Here is a 16,054-nt window from a genome sequence, read left to right as displayed (position 1 = left end):
CTTTTTTGATGTAGAGCAACACAAAACAAGTCAATGTAGATTGAATGAGAATATTTCTAATTTAAAAAAATCTAAATGATTTGATTTCACAAGGGTATTCATAATAATTACTGTAAAATAATTGATAAAAAGCATCAAAGCCTATAATCAGCAGCCCAATATAGACAATTGCTGCAACATATTTTAACTTTCAACTTATCAGTACTATAAATAATTTCACATTAACATTTTATTTCAAATTTACTTCTTGGTACCCCAATCTCATGAAGCTTAATCTGGGCTAAATTAATGATCATTAATGTTACAAAAGACTCACTGTACTGAAGAAGCACATTAAACAAGGCACTGAAAGACAGCTTTTTACTAAAACAATAACAGCAAGTGATGTTCACATTGATAAAAACTTGTAAATAATTGTAAATAAAAGAATAAATAAAGCAACATTACTAAAACAACTTAAATAAATGAATTAAAACAGCAATACGTGAATCATCCAATGAATTTATTTGGTTAGAAGACCAATTACACAGCATTTCAATGAATAGTCTAGACAAGCAGTAGCTGTTTACATTGTAAACATAAATGGCACATGTACAATGATCAAATGTTTTATCAGATTGGATATACAGAATACATGTCTCAAAAACTTGCTATACAAATAAAATTCAATGGCAGAAATATCGAAGTATTTTAAGACATTTATCACAATAGTAAAAAAAATGTTTGATTGAACTTGCTGATGAAGGAAAAAGTAATTGCCTTTGACTTTAGCTAGAGCTCTTATAAATACTATATACATCAGTAGAAACATAACTACAGCTATTTTGTTACATTTTTTAGTCTATGGTTTTTATAATAGAATTTTATATTATAGATTTTGACTAAGAAAATAAAATGTTAAATGCCAACAAACAATTACTATGTGAATTATGAAGGAAACTATTTTTAGAGTTTCTTGTTTTGAATGAGTAGATTAATTTATTATTGACAAAATAATCCTCACCACTGGTTAAAACAATTATTTTGACACAAAATAAACTAGATTTATACAATTACTACTGTTTGATGAGAAACTTATTTTCTGTTCTGTCTGCATCAAGAAACTGCTTCAATGTTCTTTAAGAGAGCTATTGCCTAATACCGTAATGAGAACAAATAGCCCCATGCTATAATGGTCATCGCGTTTGATTAGAAGCGTGCATCTGAAGACTTGTTGTGTCAAATAAAATTACAGGCAAATCACCATGCAGCCTTGGATATGGTAGATCAATGTCACCCTTAGAATTAAAAAAAGATGAAGGGAATTAAGAAACACAAATAAATAAGAACTACTTCTGCTTTAAGTAAGCTACACATTAATGAAAAAGCCATGGTGAAGGGGTTTATCACAAACTGAAACCCAGAATCTTTGTCAAGATGTGAAACAAGAGAGATGGTGAAATTACAATTTTTTTCTGATTTAAAACAAAATCTAAACAAGTATGCTTTATTCAATGAATCATCATCATCTTTTCTGTGCACAGGATACACAGGGCAGCCACAAAAAGCTCTTATTCAATGAATAACAGCTGATCATGCATGAATTAACTAATTTTCTGAAGTTAATCTAAATCAGCATGCTAGTAAAAGTTTGTGAAAGTCAAAACTTATTTGCTAAACATGATAATACTATGCTCAAATTAGAGCACAATGGCAAAAGCAGATATTATCTTTACTGTTCATGCCAGATATATTAATTGAGAAAAGTTGCATTTGTATTTATAATGGTATATAACTTGAAAATGATGAATGATTAGCTAGCTTATTTACCTGAGGTTTTAAATCACCACTGTACTTTTGCATCACAACCTTGTTGGTATTTCTATCAAAAACTTGACAATAAAATTCATGAGCAAGGTCACCATCCTCATCAAAGTACATCGAGCTGGGGAAAAAGTGTGGCAGGTTTTACTCCATTAGGCTAAACAATCATGTTGTCATTTAAAATAATTTGCCTAGTAGTCTTTACTAAAAAATTACTACACTAAACAAATTGCCTGGGGTGGTTCAGTTTTACAGGAAGTATTAGCTATCACGGGATGATTGATTATGCATCAATTGAAGATAAAAAGTTCTCTCTAAAAAAAAAAAAACAGCAATTACATTGTAAACAAGAAGAATAAAAATAAACTTGGTTTTTTTGCTGTGCCTATTTGGCATTTGTACAGTTGAAAATTTTTTATTAAAAAAGTATAGGCATTTTGGAATCGCCAAAAAAAGGTGAGGAGAAATGAATATGACTCCCTATTTTGAAGCATAGGGTACTATTAGGATCAGAACCCAGACTTTTTAAAGCACTAATCCATTTGAGACAAACTGTAGACAAACCTAGCCATTATTTTTCATTTTTTTAAAACTTCTTCAATAAAATTGTGTGTGTGGTGAGAGGGGCTGGGGGTGGACAAGGGGTCTAGCTTTTGTGAACAAAAGCGGGGGAGGGAAGGTAAAAATTATCTATAAAGTGTGAGGTCATTTATAAATAATATTAAATTATAATTTGATAACGAGCTCAGTCTTTGAATCTAACTCTGTCCCATCATGCTATGTTACATTACATTGATCAAAGATAAGAAACTTGACTTGAACAAAGCTAATTACTAGTTTATTAATTACAGAGACTAATTAGGGTGACATTACAAACAAATCAATAGTTATTTCACTTTAATATGACTATATTGTTTATTTAGCCCACCCATGTAGACATAAACACAAACGTCCTGTAGGCCTGAAACTGAAAAGCCAGGCTAGGATTTGTACTGTTTTGTAACATTACTTATATAAACTCCACTGCGTATGTGTATGGTATATACAGTATGATGTGACTGTAATAAAAATTCAAATATTGGGAGAGCTGGGTAAACAAATGCCTGACAATTAGGTCATCTAAAAACCTGTGTTACTTGCGTTTCATTAGCCATTCAGATTTAGTGAATTCCATAGAGACTGACATAACACAAAGGCCCTAATAAAAACCCATTTGTAATAAGGGGGTCATCCATAAATGACGTCACGCTTTTTTTGAAGTCACAAAAGCCAGACCCACCCCCCCTAAAATAACGTCACACCTCAGCATACAACCCCCCTCAAAATTGCAGTTGAATTTTTCTTAAAAAATCCATATTTTTCCAAAATCTTGTCTGAACTCTCTCAACTTAGAGTGTTGTAATCAATTCCTATTACAATTTATTAAAACAGTTTTCTAAAACGCGAAATAACAGCTAAAATTCATTTTCTAACATTTCTTTTTTATAACAAAGTGTCTATTCACAGCCGGCTGTGAATAGCCGTAATGGGGCTATTCACAGTCGTGACCGTTTTTGATAGATTTAATGTTTAAAATACCCAACTGGGCTTGAAGATGTGTAGTCGAGTGGTCATGGGGAGTGAGTGTCGTGCCAGAAGGTGTGGGTTCAAATCCATGCTATGACTCTTAATGTATGCCTTCTATTTTTTATTAAATATCAAAATATTTTTTCCCAGTTACTTGAGTTACTCATGGAAGGGTTGTTTTTGTTATTTTTTTGTTGTTGTGGCGTAATTGTTGACATATCAGCAAAAAAAAAAAAAGACCTGTCACGTAGATTTTTGCTAAGAGAAAAAAAACAAAAGCGTGATGGAAACTGTGAATTATAGCTGATGAAAAAGGACATCCTATTTCACCTGATATTTATTCTATGTGATAATGTGAATTTTTAATGGTAATTGATAGTTGAATAGCAATGTGAACAAGCAACTAAACTGATAATACTTAGGCTAATTAGTATTATTTATTTAAAAATTACTAGATCTACATCTATTATTCTAGTGTAGGCCTAAATATTTTGAGTGCATAATTGATCATCTATGACATACTTAGCCTGTAGCAGATATGTCTGATATGAGCCTAATCTATTCTATACCTCACTCCCCAGTCACAATAAATGCTTTTATTATTTTAAGTAGCCTATTTTTAAGATATTATTCACAGTCGTATTTAGCATGAAATGACAGCCGACTGTGAATAGCTGTATTGGGGCTATTCACAACCGGCTGGGAATAGTCTTGGCCTTTTTATAATGCAAAAGTGTGATGTCCCACCATCTGAACCCCCCCCCCCCCCCTTTCATCACACACCGTCACAAAATTACAGACCCCTCCTCCCCCCTTCGAGTGTGACGTCATTTATGGACGACCCCTAAATTATCTTATGTGAGTGTGCTATTTTGCACTTTCCGTTATGTTTCTTTCACACGCTAGCTGCAAGACATAGGGCCTATAGATTATTATTTTATTTATTATCAATAGGCCTATTATTACTATATTCTAGGCAGAGTTTCTTCCAGGCATCTCTTCGGGGGGCTCTAGTTATAGGCCCTAGTTAGTTTGCCTAGGGCCTAGGCTGCCCCACTGTATAGTCACATAGTGACATAGTGTGTATAGGCCCAGGGCATAGGCCTACTCGTACTAGGCTATGCAATACTAAACTTAGCCTAAAAAACTAATTTAAAATTGAGCTAACCCTCTTCTCTTAAAGACATATAAAGTGGCTCCTTTAGGAATCAAACCAGCTGCTGAAGCAGACTCGTCGTCGTGCCTTTGTCCTCGTAGCCAAGAAAATGGTTGGGTAACAAGTTTTTTTGTAAGAGATGCAGTCTGTCCCATTTTTTCTATTTCCAAAATGAACTAATCTAGAAATTTAGAAGATCTAGATTTCTAAGTCCCCCCGAAACATATCTAAATAAATACGAAATGTTTGACTCAGCTTAGATCTATATTTACTTAATTTTCTTAAGGCGTAAAGTCTACATAATTTTGATCAATCTAACAGCTAAATGTTGATTTTATCCTCGAAAAATTGTGCTTTTTATTTTGTAGGTAATGAATTGAAAGTAACGACTCCTATTCCGGAAATAGTTCACAAATGTTATGTCCCCTGATTGGTCATTATAAACACCGAACAATACCAAACAACTTTTCTTTATTTTCTTTATTCCTTTTTTTTTTTTTTTTAAATGTTTTGTTTTAAAGTGCTATTAAAATGAGAAAAAAATGAAAATATTATTGTGCATTTTTGTGTACCTTTTTTACTTTGTCGTACATTGAGTATAGGGGAAGTATTGTATAGGGGAAGTATTGTAGGCTGAATAATTTACATACATTTTGGCAGTTTTACACCTCCCTGCTTTGTAGCATGCGGATTATTAGGCTAAGAAGGATGTATTGTATCCATGCGAAAATCTAAATTGAGATTTTGAAAAATGTTTGCGTTTTGAAGCCTTCTTGAGCCTGAAAAAAAGTTGTTTTGCAATGCCTGTCCGTCTCGCTCTGTGTGTGTGTGTGTGTGTGGATGTGTGTGTGTGTGTGTGTAGGTGTGTGTAAATACAGCAACTAGCGTATCGTTTCAGTTTGGTTGACGAAAATTTCATCAATATGTATTATTATCGAACTTGTAGTTTTCGATCAACTTTTCGCCGATTTCCCGTAACCGGTAACTTCCAGTTTTTCAAAAGCCTATAACTTGAGTACCTTTTTCGTTTTGTGGATAGAAATTTAAATATAAGTAAGGTTTATGCGAAGATTTCTATTTGGCCTCCTTAGTTATGCTTTGAGCACCATGGTGATTACGATAGTTTTAATGGGCCGTACGCGGCGCCCCTGAGGTAGTGTAATCGGGAGCTCCCGAGAACGCCCCTCTACGTCCGTGTGGTCACTGAAGTGTGTTCTACCTCAATATTACGGTTAGTGATTAACGTACACTCAGGGCTTTCGTGCGGTAGTGTAGGTAAACCCATGTCCCGATAAATATTATCCAAGCGCTAGCATTGTTAACATTTAAATAACTCAGTATTAGAAAACAAGGACGTACGTCTTAGAATATAGGGTTGGTAACGCATTAATGAAACCCTTATTATATATTACGTCAGACTTTCTTCGATCCCCGCGGCAACGCGCGGGGATGGGCACGCTAGTTATTTACATTTAAAAAAACCTAGGATTTCCTTTAATTTGATTGGTAGCCCTATCTTTTTAAAACATTTCATTAATCAATGGCTGCCGTGCAAAACGTGTTCGTGTGTAATGCTATGCTCTCCTCTCAAAATAATTTTTTTACATCGATTTGAGTTGAACGCGTTTCCGCTATGTATAGAGAACGCTAGTTAGAGGACGATAGCTGTGTGGCTTTTGTAATCTCCATCCTCCATCGTAGTTATTCTCCAGCCCATGGAGGGCTTTGTCCTGCTTCAACACCTTGGTAAGAAATCCCGGTGGGCCTCGTTTAAGTTTCCCTTGGTAGCCAGCCCCTTCTCTCCCCCCCCCCCTGCTCAGGCCTGTCTGCTGTTAGTGTTTGGACTCCATGCTGCTGTTTGTCTGTTGTCTATCTATCGGAGTTTGGTCTGCACTTTGGTTGTTTACCTTTTGGTTTTTTTGTTGTTATATACCAGTTTAACCCCGCTGCTGTGTGGTATTCTTTCTAGATTTCCTTACTATCGAAGTCTTAAACTTTAAATGCCCGCCTCTTTTGTAGGGTTGATTTTAGTCAGTCACAGATATTTTATTTTCCATGTCACCACTATCCGCCGCCTGGGGAGGCGCTTCAAGCAGAGGCGTAGCGACCCTTCCCGGCGACAAACTTTCAATTTGTCGCCTTCCTCGGGGAGCATTTTCGATTTCCACTCCTCCCCCTCAAACTTTCGATGTGCACCCCGCTCTCTAACTTTCGATTTGCACCCTCCTCAAACTTTCGATTTCCACCCCCCCCCTTATATATATATATATATATATATATATATATATATATATATATATATATATATATATATATATATTTATTTATTTATATTTATAATGCAAAACTGCAGCTAAAATGAAATTTTCATTTTTTTCCAACCCACTTTGGCGCCACCTAAGGTCTGCGCCCAGGGACATATGTACCCCATCCCCCCTCGCCTCCTCCCCCCCCCCCCCCTCGCTATGCCTCTGGCTTGAAGGCCTATTTGTATAATTAGTTCACCGAAAAAGGGCTTCTTTCTTTCGTGGGAGTTTAAACATGCTGGCTATGACTGACTACAATTTTAATCTACTTCTTTGTTTAAAATTTTTAAATGTGCACGATCTCCCCCGCAAATCCCCCAATCCCCCCCCCCCCCCCCGACAAATCTCCCAATCTCCAACTCCTGTAAAGTTATTCACTTTCACTTTAAAAAAAATCTCACTAAAAATGTGTACTGGGTATTATTTTATTTTCACGCCTTGATACGTCTCGTTTACTTTGAAGATATTTTCCAGCAAACTTGCTAGTCGTTTTTAGCTAGTGAGCACGTCTTTACACCGTGCTTGAACACACGAACGGAACTGCATAAACCATTTGACAGAACAAAAAGTTTGTAATTCTTTTATGTTCAAGTAAACTGCATGTTCAGTAGATATATACTTTGAGAATTACTATCTCACCAGAGTGCGTAGGGTTTGCTTAAGAGCATGTCTTTACAATAGCACAAGCCATTTGTAGCAGCACCTGCATATCTTCGTCTACCTAGGACCACAGAATAGAGTAGGCCGAATGGTAATTCTTCTTCCTTATTGCCATAAAAATACATAATAATGGACTTGGAGTACTGAACCCCACCAGTTTCATATGTGTCTTGACCCAACCCTTCTTAATAGTTCTATTGTTCGCACTGACAAAATCATACTGTGAATCATTTGAGTCGAGTGTGTGTCTTGACCTCCGCTGAACCCCTGAGACTGACTCACCGAACACCTGGGGTTCGATAGGACCCAGGTTAAGGACCACTGGTCTAGGATGAGTCTAAATACAAATTGCTTTTTGGTATCTGAGAAGAATTTACATGTGTAAAGAAAAAACTGCGCACAAAAATGTTTTTTCTTTCTAAATTAATCTAAATCGAACATTTATACTTATCAAAAAATGACTGCATGTCTCTAGCATAATAAAAAGTTTTTCCACAAAATACGATAAACAATTAAAGTGTATTAATATAATTAGTTTTAATTTGCGTTCTTTTCTGTTGCGCAGTTTTCCGTATGTACATATTTCTGGGGAAATAGTTTGTGTTGTGGTAGCATAGCAGACGCATGGATATATACATTACTAATTATTACTAATTAAGAAATTCGGGAAAGGATCACTAGTGCGATTGGTCCTTTGAGAGTCTATTGAGTTTAGCCAAAACAAGAAAATTGAGTCGGTATGGACACGTCACTCGAATCAACGGCCTATCCAAAACAGTATTACAAGGCACTGTGCCAGGTGGGATAAAAGGGAAAGGCAAAGACGACACTGGTTGGTAGACATCTAGGATTTGACGGGGCTGACCGTCTTAGACCTGATCAAAGTAGCAGAGGTGGACTGCGGAGAATTATAAGATCAACTGTGGTGCCCCAACGTCCCCAATAAGGGTTGAGGAAGGTTGATGATGATGAAATACAGGGCCTAGCGATGCTGCTGCGGATATTAGAACTAAGCAGTGGCGTAGCGAGGTCGGGTGTCACCAGGTGCGGCACTTAATGGTGTCACCCCTCAGAGGCGTAGCGACCCTTCCCGGGGACAAACTTTCAATTCTTGATTTGCACCCCACCCTTCAAACTTTCGATTTGCACCCCCCCCCTCAAATTTTTCTCTATATATTTTGCTATTTTTTGCCTTGGTGCCACCCCCCCCCCCCCTAAATGATGCCACCCGGTGCGGTCCGCACCCGCCACCCTCCCCCCCCTCGCTACGCCTCTGGAACTAAGTATAGCTATACACTAACGGATGGCGTCAAGGTAAAAGTTATAAGTCGTTTTCATTCTTTCCATCTTCAGTGAGTTTAAAATTGTTCCTCCCGATGCTGAAGAGCTCTCGCAACTAGTGATGATCACGCGACGTACACTGTACCTCGTCTTCGCTATGGTTTTAAATACTTCGACCAGCGAAAACTTGCAGCGGGCAACGTACGTGGAGCACGGGGAGCTCATGATTGGGGCCCTCTGGTCCATATCATCAGAGTCTGAAACCTGTGACGGCCCGATCATAAACTTTGATGGCGTCGACTCTATGGAGGCGCTCGCGTATGGCATTAAGAAGGTGAACGAGGTGAGCGGATTAGGGTAATTATTTCAATGGGAGCTTATGTACACATCAAACCCATTACACATCATTAGGGTAATTAAGTAAATGGGAACAAATGTACAGATCAAACCCATTACACTTCATTAGAGTAGTTAATTAAACGAGCCGATCCGCGGCATATCATACGCCGCTATTTAGTTGTTGTTTTTTTCTACTTTTCAGTAATTCATAATTTGGAAATTCGACACTACCAACGCTGCCACTGAAAATATGTATTTAAAACACTATAAGTAGCTCGTTAAGGACCATAACCCCCCCTCCTCCCCCCCTCCGTTAAAGTAAACTCCACTTAGCTACCCCCCCCCCCTACGTTTAATATCGTTTCAAACTAAATTATCTGCCCCTAATAGTCGTCACTAAACCCGGCTCTGTTTGTAAACATTTAGAGTGAACCACAGCTCACCAGACCATGTAGGGGTGGGGGTGGTAGGGAGTGCGTTTACAGCTTGCTTTCTAGCGTCTCCCAGAAGAGAATTATATATATAGATGGGAACTAATGTACACATCAAACCAGAGGCGTAACGAGGGGAAGGGGGGGCGGGGAGGGGGTGCGGACCGCACCGTGTGACACCATTTAGGGAGGTGACACCAAGGCAAAAAATAGCAAAATATATAGAGAAAAATGACAAATAGTATTTTAAGAGGTGCAAATCGAAAGTTTGAGGAGGGGGGGGGGTGCAAATCGAAGATTAAGTTTGTCCCCGGGAAGTGTCGCTACCCCTCTGGGGGGTGACATCATTAAGTGCCGCACCGGGTGACACCCGACCTCGCTACGCCACTGCATCAAACCCACTACACATCATTAGGGTAATTAATTAAATGGGAACACATGTACGAATCAAACCCATTACACATCAACTCTATTACATATAACCACCATTATAGATCATCTTTATTACCGATCGACTGACTCCATTACATATACCACGAATGTCTTATACGAAAACACATTACAGATCAACTACATTACAGATCAACTCCATTACATATCAAATTCATTACATATCATTTCCATTACATGGAACACGTCTGTCCTATGCGCAGAAGGCATAAGCATTGCACCTTCTTTTCTTCAAATGTCACTCCTTGCCTTTGTATCTTTCAGGAATTTTCTGAGCAGTTGCAGTTTAAATTTGGTTTTGTTATGATGGACGTGTGTAGACATAAGTCGATGGCCATCAGACAAACGCTCCGACTTCTTGAACACAGCGGTGTAGACTATGATAACATTACAGGTAAGGTTTACAAGGACTTTCTCTACACGAAAGCCTTTATCTAAATTAAAGAAATGTGCATTTATAAAAATAATATATTTGAACATATCTATATCTATATCTATATATATATATATATATATATATATATATATATATATATATATAAAAATATATATATATATATATATATACACACACACACATAAACAACAACTTGTGCATATCAACGAAAGCCTAATATTTCAGAGCATAAATCAATCGATCGCAGTTTTAGGGTGATAGGCGTTATAGGAACAGAAGACAGCATCACAACGTACGCTGTGGCGCCACTGTTCGGCGCTTTTAACGTTCCCATACTTAGCGCGTACTCCACAGCCGACATACTGACAAGTGACAAGGTAGTTTGATCTGTCTGGTGTACATGGTAGGAACAAGGTCAAACAATGCACAGCCACACACACACACACACACACACACACAGCCACACATACAAAAGCACACAAAAACACACAAAAACACACACAAATTCGCTTTTCTTTTCTCTCGCTCACACAGTTTCCACACACACACACACACACACACACACACATATATATATATATATATATATATATATATATATATATATATATATATATATATATATATATATATATATATATATATATATATATACATACTTAATTACACACCCATATATAATGTATGTAAATATGTATGTATGTTTTGTTAGTATAAACTTAAACCTTATATTATGATTGTATTATAAGATATGTGTACCACTGTTTTGCTAATGTTACCTTAAACGTTAGGCCTTATATATATATATATATATATATATATATATATATATATATATATATATATATATATATATATATATATATATATATATATACTGTAATTAATACTGTATTAATTTACAAATTTAAGCGCAAATTTTCGACATTTGTAAGAATGGTGCCAAAGAATAGTTTCCAGATTGATGCTATGGTCGATTTTTTCATCCAAAATGACTGGCGATTCGTCGCCGTAATCTTCGAATACGGCCTCTATGGGGAGTCCTCTTTCAAGTTCTTTCGCCAGCGAGCTCTTCAGAGGCACATCTGTATCGCCAAAGTTGTTGCCGTTACCGCGACCTCCCACTTTGAGAAGGTTGTGGACTATTTCCTGACCAAAGTCGGCTCGCGGGTCCTTGTGACTTTCGTGACGCAGCGGTGCATAAGCAAACTGTCTAACGCTATTATAAAGCTCGGCGCCGATCAGCGTCTGATTGTCGTGACCACGGAGAACTGGTACAACCTTTTAATGACTGGCGGTCCCAAGGGTGCTGTTATATTTGTACCGCCTTTCCTGGGGATTACAGGATTCCAAGAACATTACGCGAACCTAGGCATGAATCACAATAATCCGTGGTTCATACAAGCGCTTCATGATATACATAACTGCACGGATGACATTTGTGCGGAGCAGTTGACGAAATTACGACTGCACAGTTTTGTCAGAATTCGAGAACTTGTGGACGGCGTCAAGGTGTTAGTCGTGTCTTTGGTAAAAATGCTGTCGGAAAAATGCCCTGGGTTGGTTGGCCGGCCAGCCGTTCAATGTTTCTACAAAAACTACCGTAGCTACAATAGCTATGTAAAAAAAACTGAATTCGTTGGTAGTTCTGGAACCCTATTTTTCAACCAGCAAGGCGACAGATACAGCGATATAATCATCCATCAGATGCTCAATACGGAGGAGAAGTACAAAGCTATCGTGGGGTTTTATTCCACGCTAAATAGGATGACCGTCCTCCTAGACCCGATAAATTGGGATCATTATATATTTAATAAAAGCGAAGTGTACATTGAACACCATTGCCAGAAGCCTTGCGAGCCGAATAAATACAAGTACCCCGTCATACGATGCTGCTGGAAATGCCGGAGTTGCCAAGACAACGAAGTGGTCACCGGCAACAAGACCAGCTGCGAGGTGTGTCCGGATCTTCACTGGCCTGGCTACACAAACGGCACTCGAGACAAGTGTCTGCCCATTCCGGTAGAGATTCCCAGCCTCTCGTCCCCCATGTCGGCCACGCTTATTGTCCTGTCTGGGTCGGGGGCCACCTTCGCGGTTTGGCTGCTAGTGTTCGCTCTGGTCAAGCGCATCAACACGAAAGACACGGAGCTCCTGACGTTCCGGATTGTCGAGATCGTGTGCGCCGTGTGGGGGTACGTCACGGTGCCTCTGTTTGTTGAACAGGCCACCGCGGTCCAATGCTATGCTTGGTTTATAAATTTCGCGTTGAGTTTTAATATTCTCTACACAACTATAACGTTGAAAGCCTACACAAAGTACATCCGGAGCAGGATGCCCTCGGATAAAAAAGCGAGAAGAAAGACTCTTAACCTATTCTTGACAATTCTGCTATGTCAATTTCTGCAGGTAAGAGAAATTTTGTTTTGATTTTTATAATATATTGTCCATTCTGTTGCAATTTTATTATTATTGACATTTATGTAATACTGACATTTCTAAATGTTTGCCCATTGGGGTGGTTTAGTATATTCATTCTCATTTTACTACTTACCATATTTACTATTAGTACTCTATTTTTCTACGATTAGATTCTTAGAATGTAATATCCTGTCAACAATATGTATGAGTAGCAACATTTTGGCGAGCACGCTTCTTCTTTGTTTTTAATTGTAATATATTAGAGGATATTTCCTCCAAAACAATCCACTGGTACGTGTCAACATGACTTCAGCCAGATTTTTTTTTCTGGATTTGCTTCGATACCATGTGGCCAGGTCACAAGGCAGCGGTTGTTTGATTTCGGAGTTGTCTCTCCTAGATGGGCTGCTGTCTAAAGCAAATGAGCCCTGGATCTAAATTCGTGGCTTTTGGACTTAGCAGCTATGAGCTATCCCGCGCGATCATTTCGTCCGTATGGAGTAAATATAGTTCAAAATTTTTACCAATGCCACTTCTTTTCGCAAAAAAAGGAAATTATTTCGTAAAACCTTACGGTATCCAAATGTTAATACGTCATCTTGATGTCAACTGCTGGCATCTACCAGATTGGTCATCATTTTGTCATCAGCTGACAAACAAACAAACAAGCAAGCAAACAAACAAGCAAGCAAACAAACAAACAAACAAACAATCAATCAATCAAACAAACAAACAAACAAACAAACAAACAAACAAACAAACAAACAAACAAACAAACAAACAAACAAACAAACAAACAAACGGACGAACGAACGAACGAACGAACAAACAAACAAGCAAACAGAAAACCAAACAAACAAACAAACAAACGAACAAACAAATAAGCAAACACAAAACCAAAAAAAAAAGCCAAACAAAAAACACACAACAGACAGGCAGACAGACAGACAGGCAGGCAGGCAGACAGACAGACAGACAGACGGACACACAACAGACAGGCAGGCAGACAGACAGGCAGGCTGGCAGACAGACAGACGGACAGACGGACAGACGGATGGACGGACGGACGGACGGACAGACAGACAGACGGACCCCACAATGGTAATTTATATAAAGAGATGACGTTAATTGCCCTAACGACACTAACAGGGGTTAAGTGATTAGTTAGATTTAGATTTTGGGCAACTAGGAAAATGCAAGACAAATGGATATTAACTTCGAATGTATTTGCACATTTTATGAGCGACCAATGCTTTCCTCGATAGTAATTTAAGTAGTGGTGCTTTATTAAGTTTGGAGACAATTTTTTAATTTACTGTTATCAGTGCGTGTATTAAAACTTGTTACTGTAAACATGTTTTCATATATTAATTACCTCTAGCACTAGATAAGGTTAAAAAAGAATTCTCTCTAGACCTACCGATCCATTGGACAGAAGAAATAGAGATCATATGTATTTAGTTAGACCTCGGCATATAAAGGGATGGTGCGGTCAGCACTTTGCCCAGCCGCCTTTACTTTCCCCAATATGAGTTAGGTACCCAGCGGCGTGGAAGGTGAGGCGCAGCTGTTATGATAGAGGATACATTTTTATAGATTTTTTCCTGTACACTTTTTAATCGCATAACTAGATGAACTTTTAATTTAAAAAACAAATAGGTAGCGAAACAAAAGACAGTATACCACACACTCGCAACACCAAAAAGTCTTATTATACACCAATAAGTTCTAAAAAATCAAAGTGAACAACTGCTCTACGTTAATTTAATTGATTTATTTCTATTTTCCCAGACCATGATGTTTAACCAGATAGGGAATTGGAAGCCCATAACAGCCGAAGCCTACCAGCCCACAAAGTCCATTCAAGTGGCACAGTGGGCTTGCTATTTCAACGAGTTTTACATCTACATGTTCCTAGGCTTGACCTTCGTCCTCCTGACCGTGTCGTTCATGCTCTGCTTCGAGACCACCGACTCCAACAGGGAGTGTCGCCGAGAGACCAAGTACACCATCATCGGCATTTCCATATCCATGATCATATGGCTTGCCTTCATCATCGGCTACGTCATAACCAACGAACGACTGCTGAAGCTGTACTACATCTCAATAACGTCCTTAGCCAACCACACGACGGCCTTGACCCCCATCATGGCGCACGTCGGCCGGTACTTTTACGTGCACTACAAAGCGAAGCAGACTTTCATCAGGGTACTGAACAACGCGTCGGAGGTTGCTAAACAACCGCCACTGGACAAAACAAAGTTGGAAGTGACGCTCCAACCCCGAATCACAGACCCACATAGCAGTGAGTGTAGTAGAGTAGAGAAGGTCGAGGAAGCATCTAGTTAAAGCTAGCACATAACTTAACGGGACGGTGTATTCTAGATCAATCCTTTAGCATTTAGTCGACCGCAAAACGAGGGTTTGATTCTAAAACTGTATCTTTCCTATGTTATTTGTCATTAATTTCCTTCTAAGAATTGAGATACTTTTGTACATACATTGTCATGTAATTTTTTTTATACAAGTTTGCATTAAAGTATAATGAAAGTTTATTTTTCGGGCTTTGATTGTTGCGATGCTACAGAAATCTGGAAGAAATCTCTTATAATATCGCTGAACGTGATTGGCTAAGGGAAATTTGAAAGATTTAAATTACAAAATTGTTTCATTTTTCTCAAACACAAGGTTAAGATAAAAAAAAAAAAAACGTCAAGAAATGTCGAGCTATACCGCTATTTTCTTGGTTTAAAAAAAGGTGAAGTGGGAGTGACCTCCCCTTATGTCAATGTATAAAATATCGTTCACCAAAATGAAACGGTACTAACGTTGTGGCTATTTTAGCAGCGATGCCATTAAAAAAAAATGAAAAAAAAAATGCATCTATATAATTAGTTTCCTTATAAATACATTTTCGTCTTTCTAGCTTAAATAAACCGGTAGTGATCTCCCCTAAACTTTCTCGAATATTCTTATATAAAACAACAGGGGATGGTAACTGTGGATATAGTTATGATTTTTAATCCATTTTAAATACTTAAACTTTTAAAAATAGAATAGAATCTCATAAAAAAAACATTGCGCACCAAGCAAACGCCGAATAAAAACGCGTATAATAGTGCGCAATATTATTAGTACTTTAAAAATTTACATTAGTTTTTTGAGAAATCGGAAGTAGCGTAAATTACTACTTCCAGTCAACGGAAATTACTCAAAATTTAACAGAAGGTAGAGAATTAGATCT

The 16,054-nt window shown here is 37.9% G+C and overlaps 2 protein-coding genes across 3 annotated transcripts; one reads left to right on the top strand and one right to left on the bottom strand.

The window, feature by feature from the left end:
* Window positions 1–484: 484 nt before the first annotated feature.
* On the bottom strand, window positions 485–4,945 carry LOC131941972 (tumor suppressor candidate 2). Of its 2 annotated transcripts, none has more exons than XM_059301609.1 (4): window positions 4,798–4,945; window positions 4,538–4,752; window positions 1,810–1,924; window positions 485–1,277 (listed from the first exon to the last, which is right to left on the bottom strand). In XM_059301609.1, the coding sequence occupies exons 2-4, from the start codon at window positions 4,678–4,680 to the stop codon at window positions 1,176–1,178; spliced, it is 360 nt and encodes a 119-aa protein (XP_059157592.1). In that variant the 5' UTR covers window positions 4,681–4,752; window positions 4,798–4,945; the 3' UTR covers window positions 485–1,175. The 2 variants fall into 2 exon arrangements, with proteins under 2 accessions (XP_059157592.1, XP_059157593.1); XM_059301610.1 differs by having other exon boundaries at window positions 4,845–4,945.
* Window positions 4,946–7,422: 2,477 nt separating this feature from the next.
* Window positions 7,423–15,365, top strand: LOC131941965 (metabotropic glutamate receptor 8). The gene is made up of 6 exons (XM_059301601.1): window positions 7,423–7,582; window positions 8,845–9,115; window positions 10,257–10,386; window positions 10,615–10,766; window positions 11,302–12,798; window positions 14,602–15,365. Exons 2-6 carry the CDS (start codon window positions 8,894–8,896, stop codon window positions 15,157–15,159), a joined length of 2,559 nt encoding a protein of 852 aa, XP_059157584.1. The 5' UTR covers window positions 7,423–7,582; window positions 8,845–8,893; the 3' UTR covers window positions 15,160–15,365.
* The last annotated feature ends 689 nt before the right edge of the window (window positions 15,366–16,054 follow it).

This window comes from Physella acuta, unplaced genomic scaffold (genome assembly GCF_028476545.2).
Source record: "Physella acuta isolate Inbredline_101_S28 unplaced genomic scaffold, ASM2847654v3 ptg000378l, whole genome shotgun sequence".
Lineage (NCBI taxonomy): Eukaryota > Metazoa > Mollusca > Gastropoda > Physidae > Physella > Physella acuta.
Note: the sequence above shows the minus strand (reverse complement) of the source record. Positions and strands in the feature narration are given on the sequence as shown.

Coding starts and splice junctions, on each gene's coding strand:
- LOC131941972 (XM_059301609.1), bottom strand. CDS start 4,680: ATGGGACAGACTGCATCTCTTACAAAAAAACTTGTTACCCAACCATTT. Junction 1,925..4,537: donor TATGTCTTTAAGAGAAGAGG/GTTAGCTCAATT, acceptor CTTTTTCCCCAG/CTCGATGTACTTTGATGAGG. Junction 1,278..1,809: donor GTGGTGATTTAAAACCTCAG/GTAAATAAGCTA, acceptor TTTAATTCTAAG/GGTGACATTGATCTACCATA.
- LOC131941965 (XM_059301601.1), top strand. CDS start 8,894: ATGATCACGCGACGTACACTGTACCTCGTCTTCGCTATGGTTTTAAAT. Junction 9,116..10,256: donor GCATTAAGAAGGTGAACGAG/GTGAGCGGATTA, acceptor TGTATCTTTCAG/GAATTTTCTGAGCAGTTGCA. Junction 12,799..14,601: donor TGCTATGTCAATTTCTGCAG/GTAAGAGAAATT, acceptor CTATTTTCCCAG/ACCATGATGTTTAACCAGAT.